Genomic DNA, 23,771 nt, shown 5'->3' on the forward strand with positions numbered 1-23,771 from the left:
ATGGTCTGTGTTTTTTGTCTTGATAAGAATAGTGGACGGGGCATATGACAAGACCCTACACAGTTAGATAGTGGACCTAGCTTTAGACATTCCCAATAGATGGGTGAAATTAACTTTAAATTCGATATTTTCATTAGAAGAATGTATAAGGATTTTCTCTATTCTACCACAGCAGATAATAGTCTTTCTTCTGTCACTTCTTACCATGGCCGCTGTCAAAGAACTCTGTAAGGTGCATGGCACTGCATGGCGACCATGGCATGGACTTGTTTAGCTGCAGAAAGAGGGGAGCCATCAAGTGGTTTCTGTCCAGATCGCCAAACACCTTCCTGCAATTGTTGGAGTTGTCATGCGGAATACTGAGAACGTGAGCTGAAGAGAGAAGTGATTTATCAGAGCTGTAAATAATCTGAAATGATATTATATCACAGATTTTATAGTTACACTTTAGAAAATAAAATCACATGTAATGGTAATGTTGTAATGATATTGACTATAATATTCCAACAAAGTAGGAGTGTAAGCTTCTCTGATACAGAGACTCATGTGAATGGATCAGTGCTTTCTGTACAGCAGTTTGGGAACTGTCAGAGCTAAATAAATGTATAATAATACTGTGGTGGGGATATTATAGTGTACATTTTTGTTTATTAAAAATCTTACAAACATACATAATAATAAAAACATATTCATATATATATACAGAATAAATAAATGATATATGATCAAACAAAAAATAGCTTACTTTAGCATAAAAAAAAATTGCTTTTTTGCCAAAAAACATAAACAGAAACAAATATACAAACGAAGATATACATTTTTATTATTATTATTAATATTATTATTATAATGCACAACAAAGCCCTAACTTCCACCTAAACACTCCATCAGGCTAAGAAAGGATTATAAATTAAAGCGGTAGTATACTTCGCTTTTTAACTTTTACCTACAGGTAAGCCTATAATAAGGCCTATAACAAGGCTTACCTGTAGGTAAAATTAATATCTCCTAAACCTGCATGGTTTAGGAGATATTCGCCCTGCATTCAGCCGCTGACACCGGCGGCGCATGCGCTCTGAAGGTCGGGCTCTTTGCCGGCTCCTTGAGTGACATCATCGTGGCTCCGGCCAATCACAGCACTGGAGCCGCCTAACCCGGAAGAGATGCCGAGGGAAGAGGTCAGCTGCCTCAGCGGTGTCCAGGCGACCGTGTCGTGCTTCGTTCTAAGGTAAGTATTTTATAATGAGCTAGCATGCTATGCATACTATCTCATTATGCCTTTGTTCTGCAGGGTTTGTTTGTTTTTTTATGTTTTTTTTTGAGGATACATCCGCTTTAAGAGTCCATTCAGACTAGCGCGACTTGTCAGGCGACTTGGTCGCCTGACAGGTCGCGGTCGGTCGCTTGCCATTGAGTAGTACAGGACCCGTTCTAATAGGAGCGACACAAGTCGCTCAGACTTAGAAAAAGGGTCCTGCACTACTTTGGGGCGACCTGGAGGCGACTTGCATTGACTTCAATTATATGAAGTCCGTGCAAGTCGCGCCAAAGTCGCGGTGCACTCTGTGCACCTCGACTTCACAGGTCGCCCCACAAAGTCGTGTCGCGCCAGTCTGCCCTCCAGCACTGCATTCCCACTCACCAATGCACCATAGTCCCAGGATCACCATAATTACCAGCAGTCCTGTTATTAGGTAAAGTTTCTGTTTAGAAAAAACACAAGCTGTTTTAGCATCCGTAGGGCACTCCTGCTCCGCAGCCTTAGTGTCCATGTGGCACTCATGCCCTGCAGTTTTTGTGTCCATATGGCACTCCTGCTCTGCAGTTTTAGTGTCCATGTGGGACACCCGCTCCTTGTTCTCACGGACAACAGGAAATGCTTTTTTTGGTTTCTCGCCATCTCCGCCTGCATTCCTTGCCATTTTCAAGGATCCATTGACAGATGCAATCTTGTCCGTGGCAGCAATCACAGGAAAGTCCTCCACACACTGAGACAGATTCTCCATAGACACTACTTCATCAGTATTTTTCTGAACTGAAACAGTTCCAGCATGTCCACCATCTGCAGACACTGTAGCATTGCCGCCATTTTGATCAGACTTAACAAATAAAAATTTTTCCACAACTTTCTCCCTTCCAGGCTGAGGGACAAAATCCTCTTCCTCATCTTCATCTGACGAATCAGTGGAAAACCAAAACTTCCTGCCACTGAAGGGAAATTCCATTTCCGCAATGGCTTGCAGCAATTTGCCGTTTTCCTCAACCTCCTCCTGAGATGGCCCAGGCTGTTGGGGAGGGAGGGGGGCAGATACCAACTCAGACACAACAGATCCTGAGACAGGGGTAGCACTGGGGGCCACCATGTAAAGCTACTTCCTTACCCCCCATATTAGATATTCGAGTGTAAGCTCCTCTGGTACAGAGAGTAATGTGACTTGCTCACTTTTCTCTTTAGAGCAGTGTTTTTCAACATTTCTTCAGTGGGGGCAGCCTTTAGAATTGTGCTCAATCCTGGGGGCTGGAGGTGCGTCTGAGCGTGCGTGTTTTTTTGTGCATTCCCATGCATCACTTTTTTTAACGGGCTCCTGTGTGTGCGTTTATCATGCAAAAAAGTTGGTGGCATGAATTTTTAAATCGTGCCACATCAAAACACATGGTACTGCAGTGCCATGTGTTTTTACGGGCGCCAACATAAGCATATTTGCTAGATGCATGGGGGCGCCATTAGGAAATAATCGCACCTGCTGGCGTCTGCAAATGGCAGGGCGTTTTTGTGCGGTGCGAGAAAACACTGAATTTTGTAGGTATTACTGCTCTGCACACCCTAAATTTTAGTTTGTATGGCAGAGCTAAGTGGTCTGTAGGTTGTTTATTTCCCCCAATTCCCTCCCTCCCAAATCGTTCCTCCTAAATCCTTCCTCCTAGCACAAATTCTGTTCCTCTTCCCCAGCCAAATTCCCCTACTATCACAAAACCTCTCATCCTACCACATCCCTCTCATCTACAGGAGTAGTGACAGTTGCAAAGAGGAAGAAAAAGCCGGAGGAGGTGTGGGCTGTGCTCTATATCCCCCCAGCTCCTCTCCCACCTGTCTGTATAATGAAGATAACAGAGAACACACTTGGGTTTGATTATCTCCTCTACCCACAATTTCTGCTACCAGGACAGGAGCAGTTTGGGGATGAGATAGAGGGAGATAATCAAGCCATGTACAGTCTGATCAGAGAGAAATCCTGTGTTAAGTACTGTACACAGACAGGAGGAGGAGAGCACAGCCCGCACCTCCTCCCAGCTCTCTCCACCTCAATGCTGCTCTCTGTACTCCGGTCCACAACCCTGGAAGCTGTGCGGGCCACCCAACATGTCCTTAGCAAAAAAAAAACCTTACTAATCCTTCTCCACTCTGTCCAAAATTAAAAAAAAATGTTTTGCCTTTAGTTATACGTTAAGGGAAATAAAACCTGAAAAAAAGGAAGTGCAGTCACCACATCATAGAATTGGTAAGCTGCAATATATTACATGTTTGTTCTTATAGCACCCCAGGACAGAGCTTCCTTGTAAGTTGCAGAATGGCATTGCGAATATCTTGCTCATATTTTTTCTGGGAAATATAGCTTATGACATACTCCAAACATACTCTATAATTATAAAGCAGCTCTGGGGCAATCTCTCTGCTTATATCTGCATATTCTGACAAAGTTAAAAATAACACAGTCATTTTTTTTAATGGGTTACAGTTTGGTATTTCACTGAAACTTTAATATTGGTAGTTTATGCCACCTTAAATACAGTGCAAGCCATTCTTTTCACTGGACGGGTGCTGGAATATTTATCTATTTTATAGGTAGAACCTTTCCATTAACTATAATGCAGCCAGTTTTCTGCTCTTCACTGTTCTCTCTCTTTATAGCTCTGCATACCCAGTCTTCAAAATGGAACAATCATTTCATGTTGAAATAGGGCAAAGTGCAGTGAAATGAAATCAGGCCAATTGTTACAATGGGGCCCCTTTTTTAACCACCTCCTTCCCAAGCCTATTCTGACACTTCGCTCCTACATGTAAAAAATCTACATTTATTTTGCTAGAAAATGACTAAGAACCCCCAAACATTATATATATATATATATATATATATATATATACAGATCCTTCTAAAAAAATTTGCATATTGTGATAAAGTTCATTATTTTCTGTAATGTACTGATAAACATTAGACTTTCATATATTTTAGATTCATTACACACAACTGAAGTAGTGCAAGCCTTTTATTGTTTTAATATTGATGATTTTGGCATACAGCTCATGAAAAACCAAAATTCCTATCTCAAAAAATTAGCATATTTCATCATGTGGCTTGACCTGGGGAATGCGGCACCTGTAGCCCATTTCCTGCACACGCCTGTACACGGTGGCTCCAGATGTTTCTACTCCAGACTCAGTCCCCCAAGGTCTGGAATCGGTCCTTCTCCACAATCTTCCTCAGGGTCCGGTCACCTCTTCTCGTTGTGCAGCGTTTTCTGCCACACTTTTTCCTTCCCACAGACTTCCCACTGAGGTGCCTTGATACAGCACTCTGGGAACAGCCTATTCGTTCAGAAATTTCTTTCTGTGTCTTACCCTCTTGCTTGAGGGTGTAAATGATGGCCTTCTGGACAGCAGTCAGGTCGGCAGTCTTACCCATGATTGCGGTTTTGAGTAATGAACCAGGCTGGGAGTTTTTAAAAGCCTCAGGAATCTTTTGCAGGTGTTTAGAGTTAATTAGTTGATTCAGATGATTAGGTTAATAGCTCATTTAGAGAACCTTTTCATGATATGCTAATTTTTTGAGATAGGAATTTTGGTTTTTCATGAGCTGTATGCCAAAATCATCAATATTAAAACAATAAAAGGCTAGCACTACTTCAGTTGTGTGTAATGAATCTAAAATATATAAAAATGTCTAATGTTTATCAGTACATTACAGAAAATAATGAACTTTATCACAATATGCTAATTTTTTGAGAAGGACCTGTATATATATATATATATATATTTTTTTTTTTTTTAGCAGAGACCCTGTAGAATAAAATGGTGTGTGCGGTATTTGCGAAACGGTTTTTCAAACGCAATTTTTTTGGAAAAAAAAAACATTCATGAATAAAGAAAAAACAGTAAAGTTAGCTCAATTTTGTTGTATACTGTGAAAAATTATGTTACCCTGCGTAAATAGATACCTAACATGTCACGCTTTAAAATTGCGTCTGCCCATGGAATGGCGGCAAACTACGGTGCTTAAAATTCTCTATATGCAATGCTTTAAACGCCTTTACAGGTTACCAGTTTAGAGTGGCACAGGAGGTCTGGTGCTAGAATTATTGCTCTCGCTCTTAGATTCGGGACAACATGTGTGGTACGATCACCGTTTACATATGCGCACGGGAGTAAAGTATGTGCTCGCATTTGCGCGTAAGCACGGTGGGACGGTGGGGCTTAAAATTTACATTTTTTTTACATTTATTTATGTGTGGTGTGATCACCATTTACATATGCATGTGGGAGTAAAGTATGCATTCGCATTTGCGCGTAAGCGCGGTGGAGTGGTGGCGCTTTAAAATATTTTTATTAATTTATTTATTTTATACAAAACTTTTTTTTTTTTTTTTACACTTCCCTACAACATCCCTTGTGATAGCAACGACGGCGACAGGTCATCTTTTGGAGAGATGTGGGGTCTATTAGACCCCACATCTCTCCTCTGGCCCCCCCATGCAGCCGATCGGACCGAGATCGGTCCAATCGGCTGCTTCTCTGGCAGCTAGTGGCCAGGTACTTGTCGCTCCCAGTTTCCAGGGCTACAGAGAGAGGGGAAGGAGGTCAGTTCCTCTCTCTCTGTCCCAGGCAGCCATCACCGCCACATGTATATTAAAAAAGAATAGCGCACACATGCAAAAGAAATGATTATCAAATATGGAGACAATCCATAAATAAAAATGGGGATTTAGTCCCACCATATGGCCATATCGTGCTCAAGCCCACCACTGCGTCAAAGTACCCCATTATCAGTGGGTCCTACACTATCCATAAAAAAGGGGTGAATCCAGCCTCTCTTACCCTTGGAGATAACACTCCTTGCTGGGAAAGATGTGCTAATGCACTGCAGGGGACTCCTCCTATATCTACTTGATAGTGGACACCAATAGAGTACAGGTGTGTGTGGGGGATGGGATGCTCAACCTCAGAAGTCTGGCCATCACTGCCAGCCACATCACTCCCGGCCTTCATGATGGGACCAGAGAGCCCGGGAGAGGTGGCGGCAGCGGCGGTAGGGGGGTGGGACCCCTTCCGCCACCCACAGAAGTGATTGAATGGCTAATTAGTGACACAGATCACTTCTGCTTTGCAGAGAATCGCCGGCTGAAAATAATGGTACCAGGATGATGCCTGTAGGTGCAGGCATCTTCCCGGTATAACCACTGATACCCAAGGACGTACGGGTACGTCCTTGGGTGGGAAGTAGTTAAACATGAAACAAAAAGCCGCTGACAGGTTTCTAGACAGATCAAAACAGCAGGTCCCTGCAAAAAAGGAGGTAGTATGCTCACCTCTCAGGTGGCCTACGTCTCCTATTGTCCCCTGTTCCAGCATGGCAGTGATCAGCAGTCTCTTTGACATTTAAAGGGACCAGGAGTAAGTTCCTTGCTACTCATTGTGGTTCCCTCTCAATTCCTACATCCCTACTGTGTTCTGTAAGGGTCAGAGGATGAAACCACCAATCTTGGCAGTGAAAACATGCATTTGACACACCCTGAATTATCAAGTGCAAATGAGAATGGCATAGTCTGCATCCCTGGAATGGAGAGACGACATGAGTCCCCGGCCACTGCAAAAAACTGATGTTTTGGTTTGTTAGGAGACCTGACTGGGTCTCTTTAACCCAATTCCTTCCAGCATCCCATCAGCCCTTTAGGGCTTTAACTTATGGAGGGGTCTCCTAGGCTTCCCAATGATGCTATCACTGTAATGATTGGCACAGTGATTATAACAACATTGCTATGTGATTAGGAACTGTTAAGTGATTGAGTGTGCTCCCATAATATAAAAAGCTGATGTTCTGCTACAGATATCCAGCCCACACCTTTGCATCCATTAAAATTCATAACTAGAACCTTCAGGTCCCTGGTGCAAGAAACCATGAAGGGCCCCGCGGACCCCTGGCTGGGGCCCTTCCCTTCAAGCCTGGGGCTCTTCCCACTGATCCTGGGGCCCTTCACTCTCGTTGCGGGGCCCTTTATTATGGTCCCGCAGCGGGACCCTTTCACAAATTCTGCAGTGGGCCCCCTTCCTGCCATCTTGGGGCCTCCCCACAGCGGTGGAATGCCAGGGCCCGGTTGCAAGTGTTACCTTTGTGATCCTGGAAGTTCACTCACTGGTGTTAGTAGTTTTTATTTTTTGGTATTTTAATTGTATTATTTTTTATAATTTTATTTTATTTATTTACAATGTCACTATGACTCTGTTCATTCAGAAAAGGAAGGAGCTGGTAAATTACATGTTTACCAACCCCCTTCCTGGTTCTCTATTGTGACACATCCCCTGCAGCAGCAGCCGGTAGGATTGGGGAGGGAGCACAGTGTGGGGGGGGGGGGGCAGGGGAGCCCACAGGGGCCCAGAGACAGCAGAATACAAGTGAACTGGATGGGAGGAGTGGTGGGGGCAGCATACAGAGGAACCAATCTCCTCCATTTTAGCTACAGGAGGAAAAAGGAGGACAGTGATTTCTCTACATGCTGCCCCCGCCGCCCCTCCTATCCAGGTGTACAGGGGAGCCGCACAGGCCCCCTGGAGCATGGGGCCGGTTGCAATTGCAACCCCTGCAACCCCTGTAGTTACACCCCTGCATCCATTGGTGCCAGCTCACCAAATTATTTGTTGTCAATAAAATAGCAAGAAAAAGATAAGTAGTTAAGTAGTCACACTACAGGATAAGGGCTACCAGTATGTTTAAGCGATCCAATGCAAGGCAGATCACCTCAACTCTTTGCAGCATTTATCCCTTAGTGCAGCTAGTTTTCTTTTTTCTCACTATCAAGCATATTTCCAGCACAAAGCAATGGCGGTCCTACTCTGTGCTTCCACATACTGTATATGCGAATGGCTAGTGGGATGGGGTTAAATGGTGTGCTTTTACTGGTTCAGAGAAAGGAGCAGAGCAGTTTCCTTCCTGCAGAAACACTTGGTAGAGCTCGGTCATATCATTTCAGCAATGTGTCTTGTATAAATTCCAGGCATACTTTTTACTTTTTTTTTACAAGAATTGTAGATTTTATCCAGAATGGTAAAGACATTTAGCTGTATGGTGACTGGCGGCAAATGTAATGACGTGTATTTTAATATGCTTTTAATGTGGATGAATAACATATAAAAAGTATTTAACGTGTATCTGAAGCCAAAACATTTTTCTCGGTTTGGATAGTGTAGGGAAGGGTTAAAACTCCTGTCATTTTTCCTTTTTTTTTTTCTTTTTTTTGCTGTCCAAGTCCCATTGGGGTGATTTCCCTTCACTCCCTACCATGGAGACACAACAAGATATGGGAGGAAATCTCTCCAATATGGGGTAAGTTGTCACCCCAACAAGTGCCCCTATTGGAAGATTTCCCCTCTGTTCCTGGCTTAAAGACATCTGTAAAATATTGTATTTCCACCAAACTTGATATGAGTTCTTATGTTTCTATACTCTATCTAAAACACAGTTTTGACTTCAAATACAGTTATTATTGGTACATGGTTTTAGGTGTTACTATTTGTTGTATGAGAATGTCTAGAAGGAGGTATATTGCAATTTGGTGGCACTGCCCCTGTTGTACAACATGGAATTGTGCTAACCAAATAATGTGCAATGCTCTAGTCTTCAGCAGGGGTTTGCTGGGTTAGTTCACCCTGGGACACTTCTGAATAAAGCCCTGTACACACGCACAGATTGTCGGCCGTCTTTTGTCCAGTGTTGTTTGTTGGTTGAAATGTGCTCTAGACTTGCACTGGACTTTTGTTGGCCAACAAAACCAACTTCAGAAGTGATGTCATGTGATGGTTTACTTTACGTGTGTTTTTTCTTCTCTGAGCATGCCCAGTCTTGCTCATCTGATTTTTGTCTGCCGAAATCTGTACTGACTGAGGAACAATCGGCCGTTCTGTTGTTGGCCAACAAAAATTTTATAGCATGCACACCAGATTTTTTTCGGCCAAAAATTCGCAGTTGGTTGTCGGAAGCACAATGCTAACAAGCCTACAATCGGCCGATCGGACGTTGGCCGACAATTTACGGCCAACAATCTGTGCGTGTGTACGGGGCTTAACAAGCCTACAATCGGCCGATCGGACGTTGGCCGACAATTTACGGCCAACAATCTGTGCGTGTGTACGGGGCTTTAGGCTTGCTTGTGTGGGTTTCCTCTAGTTTTGTTGATTTCTTTCAACATCCCAAAGAAGGAGCGTCATTGTTTTATGTTAGCAACTCTGCAGATTTCTTCTCCAAAGTGCCTGTTACAGAGGACACTGGAGACTCAGCTATTTTATACCTTATTAGCAAATACCAGAAGAGACTATAAATATTACTGGTTCACATGCTTTGCACTGCATTTTAGAGAAAAATAAGCCACGAAGATGTAACAAAAGCTACGATTTTAGGAAAGTGTTGAAATGAAAAAATCTGTTGAGTCTCGTTAGACCTGATAGTTAGTCTCCCAGGTGAGACCAGTAATTGGATGGTAGAGAAAGACATTTACCGAGCTCATGGGCCAAGGTGTAGGCCGCCTGTAGTCCGTCATCTTCAATCACAGAACAACTCTTGCTGGGGTCACAAACCGTCCCGATGTCAGCTACTCCCAGCGTGTCACAGCTCTCATGTCCACAAAAGTCCTGACACAAAAAATGGAACAGTGATTTTTACAGTAAAATATCAACAAATTAAGCTCATAGTAAATAAAAACCTGTATATTAATAACAAGAAGTTAAAAAAAGTTATTTTAACCTATAAGAAAAAAGTTTACTCAAGACTCTTCAGGGGTCTTGAATTCTAAGAAGTCTAAAACACTTGGTCCCTAGCCACCATGTGGGCATCGCTAGGACGAGGTAACGGGAACACGTGCCCTGTGTCTCTTTCCATGACACATCCAGGAACAGGCATTACTGCTGCTATCTTTGAGGTAAATAACCACTGACACTGTCGGTAAAAGGGCATATACTCCCTGCCAATAATAACCAGTGTATAAAGCATGGGTATCCTCAGAACTTTTTTTAGGGGGGGCATCATTTTAAGGTCACCAATGCTCTGCCCCTTTTCGACAATGTCATGAAGGGGAGGGGCTTAGTCATTATATTTATTTTTGAGTATTTATTTTTAAAGGGAAATGGCAGAATTTATTTTTAAAGTGTTTGTTAACCTAACAAAAAGATTAATTGATCCTGTTCCCTTAAAGCATGTTATACAGCACAGTGATTGTGCTGTGTAATTTGGCCCCATTCTATCACCTAAAATACCTGGCTGATCCTGCCTGGCTATACCCTCCCCTCTGTAAACTGACCACGGTATATCATGGCTGCTGAGCCCTGACACCGTGGTCAGTCTACGTACCTCCATCATCCACAGCTCTCCTGTCCGTCTGCTCCTTTGTCAGTGCCCGCCTCCTCCTCCCCCTGCTTCTGTAGTTTAATTTAAACTTTCATATCCAGTCTACAGTCTGTTTAATAAGCCTGTGTGCCCCTCTGTCTGTGTTATAAAAAATTAAGCTGTTCTTTACCAGTTTTCAGAGTGCCTATTGCCGCTCACATGACCTGCTGCTTCTCTCCTCCTCCCATTCTGACTGACGTCAGTGGGGAATCCTCAGCCCCGCCCACTGCAGGCAGCTGTCAGATGGGTACAGGAGAGAGCTGGCAGGTCACGTGAGTGGCAATCGGCGCTCTGAAAACTGGTAAAGAACGGCTTTTTTTTTTTAAAAAACACAGACACGGGGCACGGGCACAAGCACACAGGATTATTAAACAGACCAGACAGGATGGTATAAAGTGGCTTAACAACCACTTTAAAGAGAAAGTTGAGATTCTGGGGGGGGGGGGGGCACTTGCCCCTCCCCCCCTTGCCCTCCCTTGCGGACGCCCATGGTACAAAGGGCACTTTTCTTGCCCATGATTGACACGGGAGTGGTCACTACAGTGAGCATCAATTTAACAAGGGCTTTACATTGAATGAAATAAAAAGAAAAGGTGCCGCCCTTACAAAAATCAAGTAACAATACACTCAAGTGCAAAAATAAATGGAAAAAAAAAATGTGTGCTAAACAATAATTATTTCTATAAAAATAAATAAGTCAAAACAGCTGTCCGTTGTGCTATCACTGTATTATTAAATATTTTGGTGCTCAAAAGTCCCTTAAAAATAAATAAAATAAAAGTCCCATACCAATTTTTCAAAACACATTCACAATAGAGAAAATCACTCCAAAATCCCATTCTGATCTCAAAGTGGTTTTACAGAAATAAGCTGTGAAACTAAAATACACCTCCTCCAAATCACCTTGTGCTCCCCATCAGGTGACACACTCCCCAGATCTCCATGATCCCTTAAACCAATAAGTGGGTCCAGCACAGCCTTTTCCATTGTTTTCCATACAGCTCTCTCGTCCTCTCCCTTGGCTCCAGCTTAACAACTCTTTATAAAAAAAAACTCTTTCTCATCCGGCTCCAAATTCACCATCACAAGAAAATAAACAACAAGAAAAGATCCATTGTGCAGTATCATTTATGAAAAAGCTTAAAATGAATAAAAAATAGTGCTCACTTACAATTAAGAAAATAATGTCAGGCTCAAACATGTCATAACATTACCAGAATATGAAAATACGCCCACACTTCCCCAACTTCCTGTATCCTGGGGTGTGCCCCCGAATATCGGAAATATTCATAGGAAGATGTGACTGGCCTATAGCTCATTCCCAATGCGTTTCATCTCAGTATTGATGTTGTCAGGTCCCTGAGGTTTTTTAAAAGTATTAGGCTGGAGCCATGGGGGGTAGATCGGAGATATGTATAACACTTGGATAGGCTGTGCTGGACCCACTGTGCTGATTTAAGGTGTCATGGAGATCTGGTGAGTGGGTCACCTAATGGGGAGCACAAGGTGAATTGGAGGAGGTGTTTTATATTTTCACAACTTATTTCCATGATACCAGCACTTTGAGATCACAGTGGGATTTTGGAGTGATTTTCCCTATTGTGGATATGTTTTGAAAAATTGTTATATTTGTTATGGGACTTTATTTTATTTATATTAAAGGGACTTTTGAGCACCTAACATTTAATCAAGCACAACAAAGAGCAGTTGTTATTATTAATTTGCACAAGTTTTTTTTTTTTATTACACAGCTTTACTTATTTATTTATTAATTGCATTTATTAATTTATTTAGTAATTATTGTTTAGCACACATTTTTTTTTTTTACACATCAGTGTATTGTGGTTTATACTTAGAGCGCAGCACTTATTTTTTTTCTGTAATTCACAAGCACTGAGGCCCCTATACTAGCTTTTAAAATATTTTCTTGGAAAATGTATTTTATTGAAAATGCATCAGATTGGTATGACCTTGTTTTGTTTTACATTGGCTACCAATGTTAAAGAGGATCTGCAGTCTGCTCACATAATCTTTAATAAAATCATCTTTGCCATTCTGAACCGAAGCTTCCCTTCAACCACTTTGCATAACATTTTATATATACTATGATTTCTTACTTGCCAAATATGCTGCAGAAATCTCCCTCCGCTAAATCTTTGCCAGTTTAACTGTGGGAAGCTTAAGCTATTGACTATTCACTTCCTGGATTTACACAGACATAAAGAGGCACACAGACACACACACACACATATATATATATATATATACACACACATACACATATATACAGGCACACAAACACATATAGATATATACAGACAGATACACTCACATGCTTGCCTGCACATTTCTCCTCTCTTGATGAATACTCATGGATCTCTGCAGTCTCCTGTTTCCTCCACCCTCATCCAGCCTCCTTTCCTTTGACTCACCATTCCCTCCCTTGTTGAAAAACTCTCAGGAGAGTGAGAGAGGGGGCTGTGCATGATGTCATTAGCCTAGGCTTTTTACCAGACAGTGGTAAAGTGGGAAGTGGGCTGTGTAAAGTATTTACTGGCAGAAAAAAAATGTTTTATTATCCAAAGTTAAAACAACCAGGGCAGAGGATTTAATAGATGGAAAAATGAAAAAAATGACTGAAGAGCCGCTTTAAGGAGCTTTTATCAGGGGGCTGTCTGCCCTCAGTGTAACACAACCCTCAGTGTAAAAGCAGTGTAATTAAGTGGGGTACAATGGTCTAACTATTCATACAATGAATGAGGGTATAGAGCATATGCAGGGGCCCAGACAAGTCAATTTACTGTATATCCACTCAGACAGACCCTTATGCCTTGTACACACAATCAGAAAATTTGACGAAAAATACCCCTTTCGAATCGAGTTTACGATAATCTGGTCAACAGTACACAGCTTTCAAGAGCCCATCACGACAGTTCATGCAAAATTATCTGAAGGGACAAACACCAAAATGTTTTTCGTACGATTCCAGAATGAATGATTTTCGTTTAATCAGTACAGTATTCATCCGAAAAAAATCAGAAGACCAAGACCACACAGATTTGGAAACGAAAGAATACATTACAGTACAGTAAAACACATTACATCACTTCCAAAGTTGTATTCTGTCGTATGAGAATTTTTGTAACTTTAGTAACCTCTTCACTTTACTGGTCCTCTATATTGGTCGCTCCAATGGAGACTACATTCAGATTGTAATAGGAATCAGACTAGCGGGGGGAGAAGGACTGGAGGCCCTACATTATGCAGGTTGACTGCAGCAGGGGTGTAATAACACTTTAAATATAGGTTAACTTTGCCAAGGCAAAAATAATTTCTTCTACGAATCAGGTGAATATAGCAAGCTGATACTGTGCACAAAACAGGCACGATATTTTACTGATAAGTGTAACATAGATGCAATCTCTCTATCTAAACAATAAAAATGAGTAAAATAATAATCTGTGTGGAATCCCAGATTAGCAGTGCAGCCTAGAAGAGAAGTGCTTTGCCTGTGAGGTTTTCCTGTATAGCGTATCATATTCCCAAATCTGTGGCTAGACTGCAGCAGTCAGCTCTGGAATAGATGTAAGTGATATTCTGAGCCTGACGTGTTGTACATTGGAAGCTCAGTCTTTAGGAAGTGTCATTGCTAGGGGTCACATACCTGACGTGTGATGAGAATGGCGGTATCGTAATGCTCTGGATGGCGATCACTCGATGGGTTGTACTTCTGCTGCCACCTGCAGAAGTTCCGTAGTGTCAGACCACCATTGTCAGACACTTCTGGACCGGTATCTTCCTCCACTATCAGAACATTTACTACAACTAAGTTCACAGAGTTCCTCAGGCTGGGGTGCTTGTAGATGCGAGAGGCCACAGACATCAGTGTCAGGAGATGGAGCTAGAAGGGAACATTAGCTTATTGCAGTTTGATTTATTATTGCCATTTACAGATACAAGTACAATGCAGATATATGACAATTACATCTGTAAAAAAAAATAGCTCAGCTTTCACCATGTGATGCTTAACATTATTTTAGCCAGAGAACCCTCATTTCATAAGTCAGACCTGGACAACACAGTAATGTTTATCTAATAATAAACCTTAATATACAGTGAGCTGTAATAATGAAAGAACTCCTTGTTCTTGTTGGCCTGAAGATTTTCTCCATTAACCTCCCTGGCGGTATGATTCTTTCCGATTTTAGGTGCTGAAAGCGGTACAATTATTTTGCTAGTAATTCTTAAGGACGAGCAGCCCAAACCAACTATTTACATATGATTTTTTTTTACTGTGCGTTCTTCTTTATACCATCTCGGGTATGATAAAGTTTGAAACACAAAATAAAAAATTATAATATAATAAATAACTATAAATAAGTTAAAGAGTATATATATATATATATATATATATATATATATATATATATATATATGTGTGTGTATATCTATATCTATATATATATATATATATATATACGTATACATATATATATGTGTGTGTGTATATCTATATCTATATATATATATATATATATAGATATGCGTGTGTATATGAATATATATATATATATATATATATATACACACACATACACAGATATATATATATATATATATATATATACAGGTGTATATATATATACTGTGTATATGTATATATATATATATATATATATATATTTTAAAAAGTACAGTAAAACTGCAGGAAAGGGCACTGGGGGGCAAACTAATATCAGTTCATTTTATTTTGTAATGAAATCAGTGTGTTTTTGTGTATAATTTTTCAAATTTGCCGCCGATTCCACCCCCCTGCGAGCGTCACGTCGCAATAGAAGACGGAAGCCGGGGCTCTACAGCATCGGGCGGAAGATCCGGCCGCCGTATGCCGAAGGGACACATCGCTGGATCCCGGCGGCTAGGTAAGTAACCTCTACAAGGATCCAGTGATGCTCCCTGGCGGTACCCCGAGTGTGGCTTGGAGTTACCGCTTATGGCAGTGAAATCCCACCCCGAGCCACACTCGGGAATACCGCCAGGGAGGTTAAAAAAGAGAACATGAAAGAGAGATTCTGATTTGATGCTATTATTTGTTAATGCACTTGTAAACACCTGCCCATCACACCCATATGAGTTTATTGGGCATCCCATTCCAAAACTATTTGAAGTTGGCCCCCCTTTGGAGCTATAACAGCATTCACTCTTATAGGAAGGAGTTCCACAAAATGTTGATTTATGTATGTGAAAACTGCTGCCAATTTAGCCAAAAGAGTACTTGTGAGGACAGGTACTAATATTGGTTCACAATTGGCATTACAATTCATTCCAAAGGTGTTCAGTAGGGTTGGGGTCAGGGCTCTGTGCAGGCCACTTGAGTTCCTCCACACCAAACCTGTAAAGCCAAGTAATTATGGAGGTGGCTTTGTGCAGAGGGGACAGTCATGCTAGAACAGTAGTGTGAGTTCCTAAAACCGTTACCACAAAGTGGGAAGTCAAAATGTCTTTGTATGATGCAGCAATACCCTTTAGTGGAAACTCCTCAATGATTTGGAGGGGGGCTCTCATACTTTCAACCTTATAACATAGCTCCCAACTGTCCGTGATCCTGAGGGACTGTCCCTGGTTTGGAACATTGTATCTTCCTCATCTGTCCCTTATTTTAGTCTGATCTATATACTTGTATATAAAATGTACCGTAAAGCTTTTAAAAAGTTTTTTCCAGTGCTAAACCTTTCATCCAATTTCTAAATTGTTGCATTTGTAAATTTTAAAAGCCAGTATAAAGGGATAATAGTTGTAAAAAAAAAAAAACTTGTGGGTTTAAAGTGGTTGTAAACCCATCTTTGGAACTTTTACCTATTGGTAAGCCTTTAATAAGGCTTTCCTATAGGCAGGGCCGGATTAAGAGCATCATGGGCTTGGTGCTGAGGATTTTGAAGGGCCTTAAGGGCATGCACCCAGAGGAGGAAGGGTGCAGCCACGCATGCCTAATTCAACATGGGATGCTGTCTCTGAAGCCCATAAACACATCCATGCATCGGCAACTGTCCCTCCTTGTCCGGCCTTCGTGCTGTGTGGGGAGGTTCTGAGGGAGCTGCCTGGGGAAGCGAGCATAGAAGCCAGACTTCTGTGTTTACAAGTGACAGAAGAGCGGTAACAGTGAATATGGCCAACCCGAGGCCTATATAAAAGGTAGGGGCCTGGAGCTGCAGCTCCAATAGCCCCTACGTTAATCTGGCCCTGCCTATAGGTACTGTAAATATCTTCTAAACATGTACTGTTTGGGAGTGATTTACATTGCATGCAGCCGATGACATCATCGACGCATGCGCTCTGAAGAAACGGACGATCGTGCCGTTTCTTCGGAGCCCTGTGCCCTGTGCCGTTACCGGCGACTCCCGCGCGCATGCGAGTGACGTCACGCTGCTTTGGCCAGTAATACAGCTAGAGTCTGCAGACCCAGAAGGAAGACGGGCGAAGATGGATGCGGCCGCCATAGGGGACAATGTGGGCTTCGTTTGGAGGTAAGTGTCACATACTAGCACATTATGCATTTACTTTGCAGGGAAGAAAAATAAAAAGGAAAAAAACTGGAAGAGTTTACTTCCTCTTTAACTAATTTTTTTTGTATAATTCACCTTTAAGGGAGCATGGCAAGGGGTGTGTCCAATGCCTACATATATAGAAAAATGTATGGAGGAAGCTGAAACTTTGAGTTGCCAAGCGACAGCCAAGAAACCCTAAGGATATAGAAAAGATCTGTTAAAAAGAGTGGACCAAAATCCCTCCTGAGATGTGTGCAAACCTGGTCACTAACTACAAGAAAGGTCTTACCTCTGTGTTTGTCAACAGGGGTCTTTCCACCAAGTACTAAGTCATGTTTTGCTTGGGGATCATATACTTATTTTTAGTGATCGACCAATATAATTTTTTTAGTGCCCGTACCAATACCGATATTTTGGTCATTGGATATTGGTATCGACCGATATTGGCCGATATTTTCGGACATTTAGAAAAAAATTATTTTTATTTTTCACAGGTACAGTTGTGGAGGGATTCGGGGGTCCAAAAGACCCCAAACCCCTCCTCTGCACTTAAAAGCATTCAAACAGCCAAGTTTGGCTGTTTTGAATGCTGTCATTTTTTTGAATCTGGCGCCGAATACCCGGAAGTGATGTCATGATATCACTTCTGGGTTTTTACATGGAGACCCAATCAGAGCCGAATGCGGCTTTGATCGGGTCTTCTCTTTGGCGGCCATGGAGGTAGGATGCCCGCGGAAGGCGACGGGAGGGGGGGCGACGCCTCCCGCTCCTTGTAATGACAGCCGAGTGGCTTCTCAGCCACAACGGTTGTCATTACAAAACAGCCGACTGTGGGCTATGGACACCGGTACCGGGGTGATGCCTCTCTGCAGGCATCACTCCGGTACAGCACTTTCCTGGAATATCGGCAATATCGGTAACCTCAGGGGCCGATTCCGATATATCGGGGGAAAGTGCATATCGGCCCCCGATATATCGGCATTGCCGATAATTGGTAGATCCCTACTTATTTTACTAAACTGCAACATAATTTATAATATTTGTATTGTGTTTTTTTCTGGATTTTTGGTTGATATTCTGTCTCTATTATTTAAAATACACCTATGATAAAAATGATAGACCCTTCATTTCTTTGGAAGTGGTCTAACTTACAAAATCTGCAGGGGATCAAATAATTATTTTCCCCACTGTGTATAAGCTGAAAAATATATTATTAGACCCAGGCTGGGTGTATCTGAAGTTGATCTGCAGACGATGAGCTCATTTATGACAGTTTTACAGAAAAGTAGGACTGTGATTCATTCCTAAGATTTGTTCTTAAAAAGTGATGCTTTCCAAGCCATCATATTCAGGAACACCATTGCTGCAGAAAGTTTACCCAGGGATAAAAATATTATTTCATTTTTCATTGATGACCTGTACTCTGGGTGTATCCTTTTATTGCTGCGAATTTTATAGTCCAGATAGTAAGCTAACTTATCATGGCCACAGCTGTGGTACATACGTGAGTAAACTTGTTAGAGCAAAAACATCTCAAGATATTAACAGTAACTGTTATGCTCGGTGTATTTTTACTGGTTGTCATGGTTAAAATGACTCAGATATACAGTGAAATAATCACACTTTGTTCCAATCAGATGTCTAGACAAAAGCAAGTGAGATGGCCAAAATTGTTGACCTACATCCAAACTATTTCATTCTTTCCTATACTTTGTACGTTGTTGTTTGTGTTCTACTTCTGATTGTAGGCTGTTATATTTTGCAACCCTTTAAAGGTTTAGTCTTCCTGAAAGGGTGGAACCTGCTGAGTCATCCTGTGGCTTTTTATCCCTTTGAGAACTCCAGCACAGATATCTACCTGCCGTAGTCCCTCATTGTGTTCCTTGACTCTCGGGGTGTTCTCACTCCTCCTGTTGCCCTCTGTATAATAATAAAATCCACCAGGGAGTGTGGGATGCCTGGTAATGGTCAAAAGAGGTATGCCCACTATTGGATGATGAAGTGCAGAGATGTCACTGCTAGATTTTCTGAAAGATGAGGGTATTTCAGGTTGTTTTATTTCATCTATTTTATTTGAAATCTATTTATGCGCTTTTGAGCCCGCTGGCTGTGGCTCTAGGATCCGACACTGATTTTCTACTGAGGTGGATGACACCCATTCATTCAACCCAATTTCTGTAAGTGCAGGGCATCAAGGAACCATCCTCTGGGGGTATGTCATCAAGCTGCCCTAGGCTTATAGGGGAATGTTGCAGGGAAAAGCACCACATAATGTGTTTTTATTATTTAGGACTACCCATTAGAGCAGTGGTCATCAACCCTGGCCCTCAGGGCCCACTAACAGGCCAGGTTTTCAAGATAACTGAAATACATCCCAGGTGATATAATTTGCTGCTCAGTGATTGCAGTATTCTAGTCTGCATCCCCAAGGTAATACCTAAAACCTGGCCTGTTAGTGGGCCCTGTAGGCCTGGGTTGAGGACCACTGCATTAGAGAACCCATGGGGGTTGATTTACTAAAACTGGAGAGCACAAATTCTGGTGCAGCTGTGCATGGTAGCCAATCAGCTTCTAATTTCAGCTTGTTCAGTTAGGCCCCTTTCACACATGCTGTCCGTTTGTCCGTTTTTCATCCATCCGTTGACGGATGAAAAACGGACATCAATGTATCTCTATGTAAAAACGGATAACAACGGATGATCATCAGTTAACATCCGTTTTCATCCGCTTCCGTCAATGTCTGTTTTTTTGAACGGATGAATGCCTTATTTTTCATCCGTCAAAAAAACGGATCGGACGAAAAACGGATGACAACGGTTGAAAAACGGATGACAACGGATGAAAAACAGATAACAACTGACGAAAAACGAATGAAAAAACGATAACAACTGACGAAAAACGGATGACAACTGACGAAAAACGGATGAAAAACAGATGGAAAACTGATACATTTTGACGTCACTGAACTGATGAAATGAATGGACCATATGTGTGAAAGGAGCCTTAAGCTTTGACAAAAAAACCTGGAAGCTGATTGGTTTCTTTGCAGAGATGCACCAGATTTTGCACTCTCCAGTTTTAGTAAATCAACCCTGTGAGGTCATGTGACCGGACCAAAGCTCCCTGCAAAAAAGGTAATTATGCAGATAAAAAAAATGAATAAAAAAAAATAAATAAAAAAAATAAATGTTGAGGGGGGAAGGGGTGAAGGACAAAGGGTAAATTTAACTCCCCTGCATCCCAAGTAAAATATCAGCAATGGTTTGGCTGACCCTTTCAAGGACCACGTGAAATAACGGAAAAGGTATAATTGGTCCAACCTGCACATTCCTCTTACAAAGTTATCCTTCGATCAGGGTGCGTCTTCCGCAGTACTTCAGAATGAGTCAGTGTCGCATGTAGGACCCGACTAAGGCCCATGGGTGGAGGTCTAAAATTCCCCTCGGGTAAATCAGTAATTGAAAAAGTCAGTGATAATGTGATCCAATATATGAAAGAAAGACAAGTGAATGTCTGTATGGTGAATAAAAGAATAATAATTCTGGCCTTCTCATGTCCAACCTAGATGCAGAATGTGATTCTGTCTGATATATGTGTGAAAATGCTGTATTTTCTCCTTGTCTTATCACTGTGGCCAGGCTAATGCGCTCACAGCGCGATAATTGGCGTAATCTCTCCCGGAGTGGCTGGATTCTGAATGTTTGCCAGCCATCCTCTGATTAATGACCTCAATGGAAAAGCACGACAATCCTTAGCAAGTTCCTGTAATCAGATTTTACTTCCGTTATCAAAACTGTTTTCATTTTCCACATTAATGGAAATGTCTGGGCTAGCCACCTGCAATGGACCATGATGTGGCACATTGTGCGCACAGGGGAAGACTGGGAACTATCTAACATTGTGAAAGGTGGATGTTGTCTTAAAAACTATATTTTATTGTAACACACCTTTTTACATACAGAATATACCTGTATGATAGAAAAGATAATTGTAATGAATGAATTGTTAATTAAGCCCCGGAAGATTTTACCCCCTTCCTGACCAGGGCCTATTTTGCGATTCGGCACAGCGTGAATTTAACGGACGATTGCGCGGTCATGCGACGCTGTACCTAAACGAATTTGACGTCCTTTTTTTCCCACAAACAGAGCTTTCTTTTGGTGGTATTTGATCACCTGTGCGATTTTTTGATCATGCGCTATAAACAAAAAAAGAGTGCCAATTTCGCAAAAATAACAATATTTTTCACATTTTTTTATATGAAATTCCCCAAAAAAATGTAAAAATCTAAATTTTTTAACATTTTCGGCCAATTTGTTTTATGCTACATATGTTTGGTAAAAAAAATCACAAAAAGCGTATTTTGATTGGTTTGCGCAAAAGTTATCGCGTTTACTAACAAAGGGAAAGATTTTTGTCATTTTTGTTGTTTTTTTTTTAACGCGTAATGGCGGCGATCTGCGATTTTTTTTGCGGTACTGCGACATTGCGGCGGACAGATCGGACCCTTGGGGTTTTTTACACTTTTGGGGTTTTACACTTTTTTACACTTTTGGGGTTACCAGTGACATTTCTACAGTAATCAGTGCTATACATATGCACTGTTACTGTAAAATTACACTGGCAGTGAAGGGGTTAAGTTTGTGTGTCCCTAGGGGCGTGATTCTAACTGGGATTGGCTGTGGCTTGAGGTGTATGAAGAGTGATCAATGATCCTACATAGGACAGGCGGCTTGTTTACATTAGCCGCCTGCCTTTCTCCCTCTGCACCGACGATCGCCGAGTGACCGGCGGACATCGGGTCCACCGGTCACACGCGTGGGGGGGGGGTCCGTGACCGCGCGGGAGCGCGCCTCCGGGGGCGCACGCTCGCTCCCTAGACCCTCACAGGCTAGCAACGTAGTAACGTAGTACTACGTCGCTGCCTGTGAGGGGCTGAAGCGGTTAACGAAGAAATACTAAAAAGAACATTGACTGCTGCTCTGGAAAATGATGTGGACTCATCTGAATAAAATGCTAAATAAAACACCATGCCATCATCACACATAATCCTAATCATTCCCCTTCCTTTGGGGCTTTTTTACACCACCGCAATGTGGTAATATGTGGTAAAAAGCTTGTATTACTGCAGACACATTAGTAGCACCAAGCACAGTGCAGTGTGTTGCGGTACCATTAATTTTGAATGCAACTCAATGGATCCACATAATAAATCTGAGCAAGACTTAGAAAATATAAAGCAGCAGAAATTTTTTCCTGCTTTGGGGCAAAAATTGCCACAAAACAAGAAGGTGTGAACAGGCACACAACTACTGAACGCAACACATTTTAAAGTTTTGCATTTTTCCACCACCAGCTTAATTTGCAGCTCCCTGTATTCTGCAGAGTCACAAAGAAAATTGATCCGGGCCACCATCCAAACATATATACTGTATTCATTTTATAGTTTAAGGTGTAAGTATATCACTAATTTAGGTATTAGTTGTAATATTGCTTTACTTATTTATAGTACTCCACCCAAAATTTCCCAGTGTTTCTTTGACATATTAATTGTACTGCAAATGCTCTCCGGGCCCCCCTGTCCAGTCCTCCCCCTGCAGGTAAGTGACCCCTTTCAGCTTATTAAAGTAATTATACATCATAAATCCAACACAGCACTACGAGGGTTAACTGACAGGAAGCTGTGACCCATCTTGCCACCCGCTGGCCTTTCTATAGCAATTCCCACAGAGCTGTAAAAGAAGAGAGAGGGAGGGTCCTGTAGGAAGAAAGAGATGTTGTGGGGTGGTCGGAGCACTTTGTCTGGGAATGGTCTGACTCTAGAACTATAGTCGCCCAGGTAGGGGGTGGAAGGACATAAAGGATGTCGGAACAGTTCACTGGAGTCTTTGTCCTGGGATTAAAGAACACTTTTGAACGCCAATTTTGTGGAGTGATCTACGATGACAAATCTTTTTCTTAAAGGCCACATAGTGCTATGATGTTAATTACACATTGCTTGTATTTACTTTACACGGGGCACAGCAATGGCATGGAAAAATCGGCACTGGAGCCCTAACTATGGCGGAGATCTGGAAATATCCACTATTGTACATCAATGTATTGCTAATGACTATTATCTACACATCCCCCAGGTGTCCAGCTGTTGGTGTCCCATATTCCACTTTTGGAGGTCTGTATGAATAAGCATGCTATTCACCTACATCAAATCTATTAATTCCTTTTATCTTTATATTGTTTTCCACCTCCAGAAGCATAAGGGCTCTTTCACACCAGAGAGCTAAACTGATCACACCACCACTGGTGTGCCTGGGGGACACTGGGCAGATTTACTAAAACTGGAGCAATCTGAATCTGGTGCAGCTGTGCATGGTAGCCAATCTTCTTCTAACTTCAGCTTGTTCAATTAGGCCCCTTTCACACATGCTGTCCGTTTGTCCGTTTTTCATGCATCCTTTGACGGATGAAAAACAGACATCAATGTATCTCTATGTAAAAACGGATGACAACGGATGATCATCAGTTAACATCCGTTTTCATCCGCTTCCGTCAATGTCCGTTTTTTTGAACGTACGAATGC

The 23,771-nt window shown here is 41.9% G+C and overlaps 1 protein-coding gene across 1 annotated transcript in view; it reads right to left on the bottom strand.

Moving 5' to 3' along the window:
• Window positions 1-23,771, bottom strand: part of ADAMTS8 (ADAM metallopeptidase with thrombospondin type 1 motif 8) — a 58,598-nt gene that overhangs the window by 24,098 nt on the left and 10,729 nt on the right. The window contains exons 2-4 of the mRNA XM_082273677.1: window positions 14,311-14,547; window positions 9,763-9,895; window positions 205-372 (exon numbers count right to left, since the gene is read on the bottom strand). Coding sequence (XP_082129803.1) covers window positions 205-372; window positions 9,763-9,895; window positions 14,311-14,547 — 538 coding nt within the window. The remainder of the gene's footprint in view (window positions 1-204; window positions 373-9,762; window positions 9,896-14,310; window positions 14,548-23,771) is intronic.

The sequence above is a fragment of the Pelophylax lessonae genome, assembly GCF_965119305.1.
Source record: "Pelophylax lessonae genome assembly, chromosome: 12".
Taxonomy (NCBI): domain Eukaryota; kingdom Metazoa; phylum Chordata; class Amphibia; order Anura; family Ranidae; genus Pelophylax; species Pelophylax lessonae.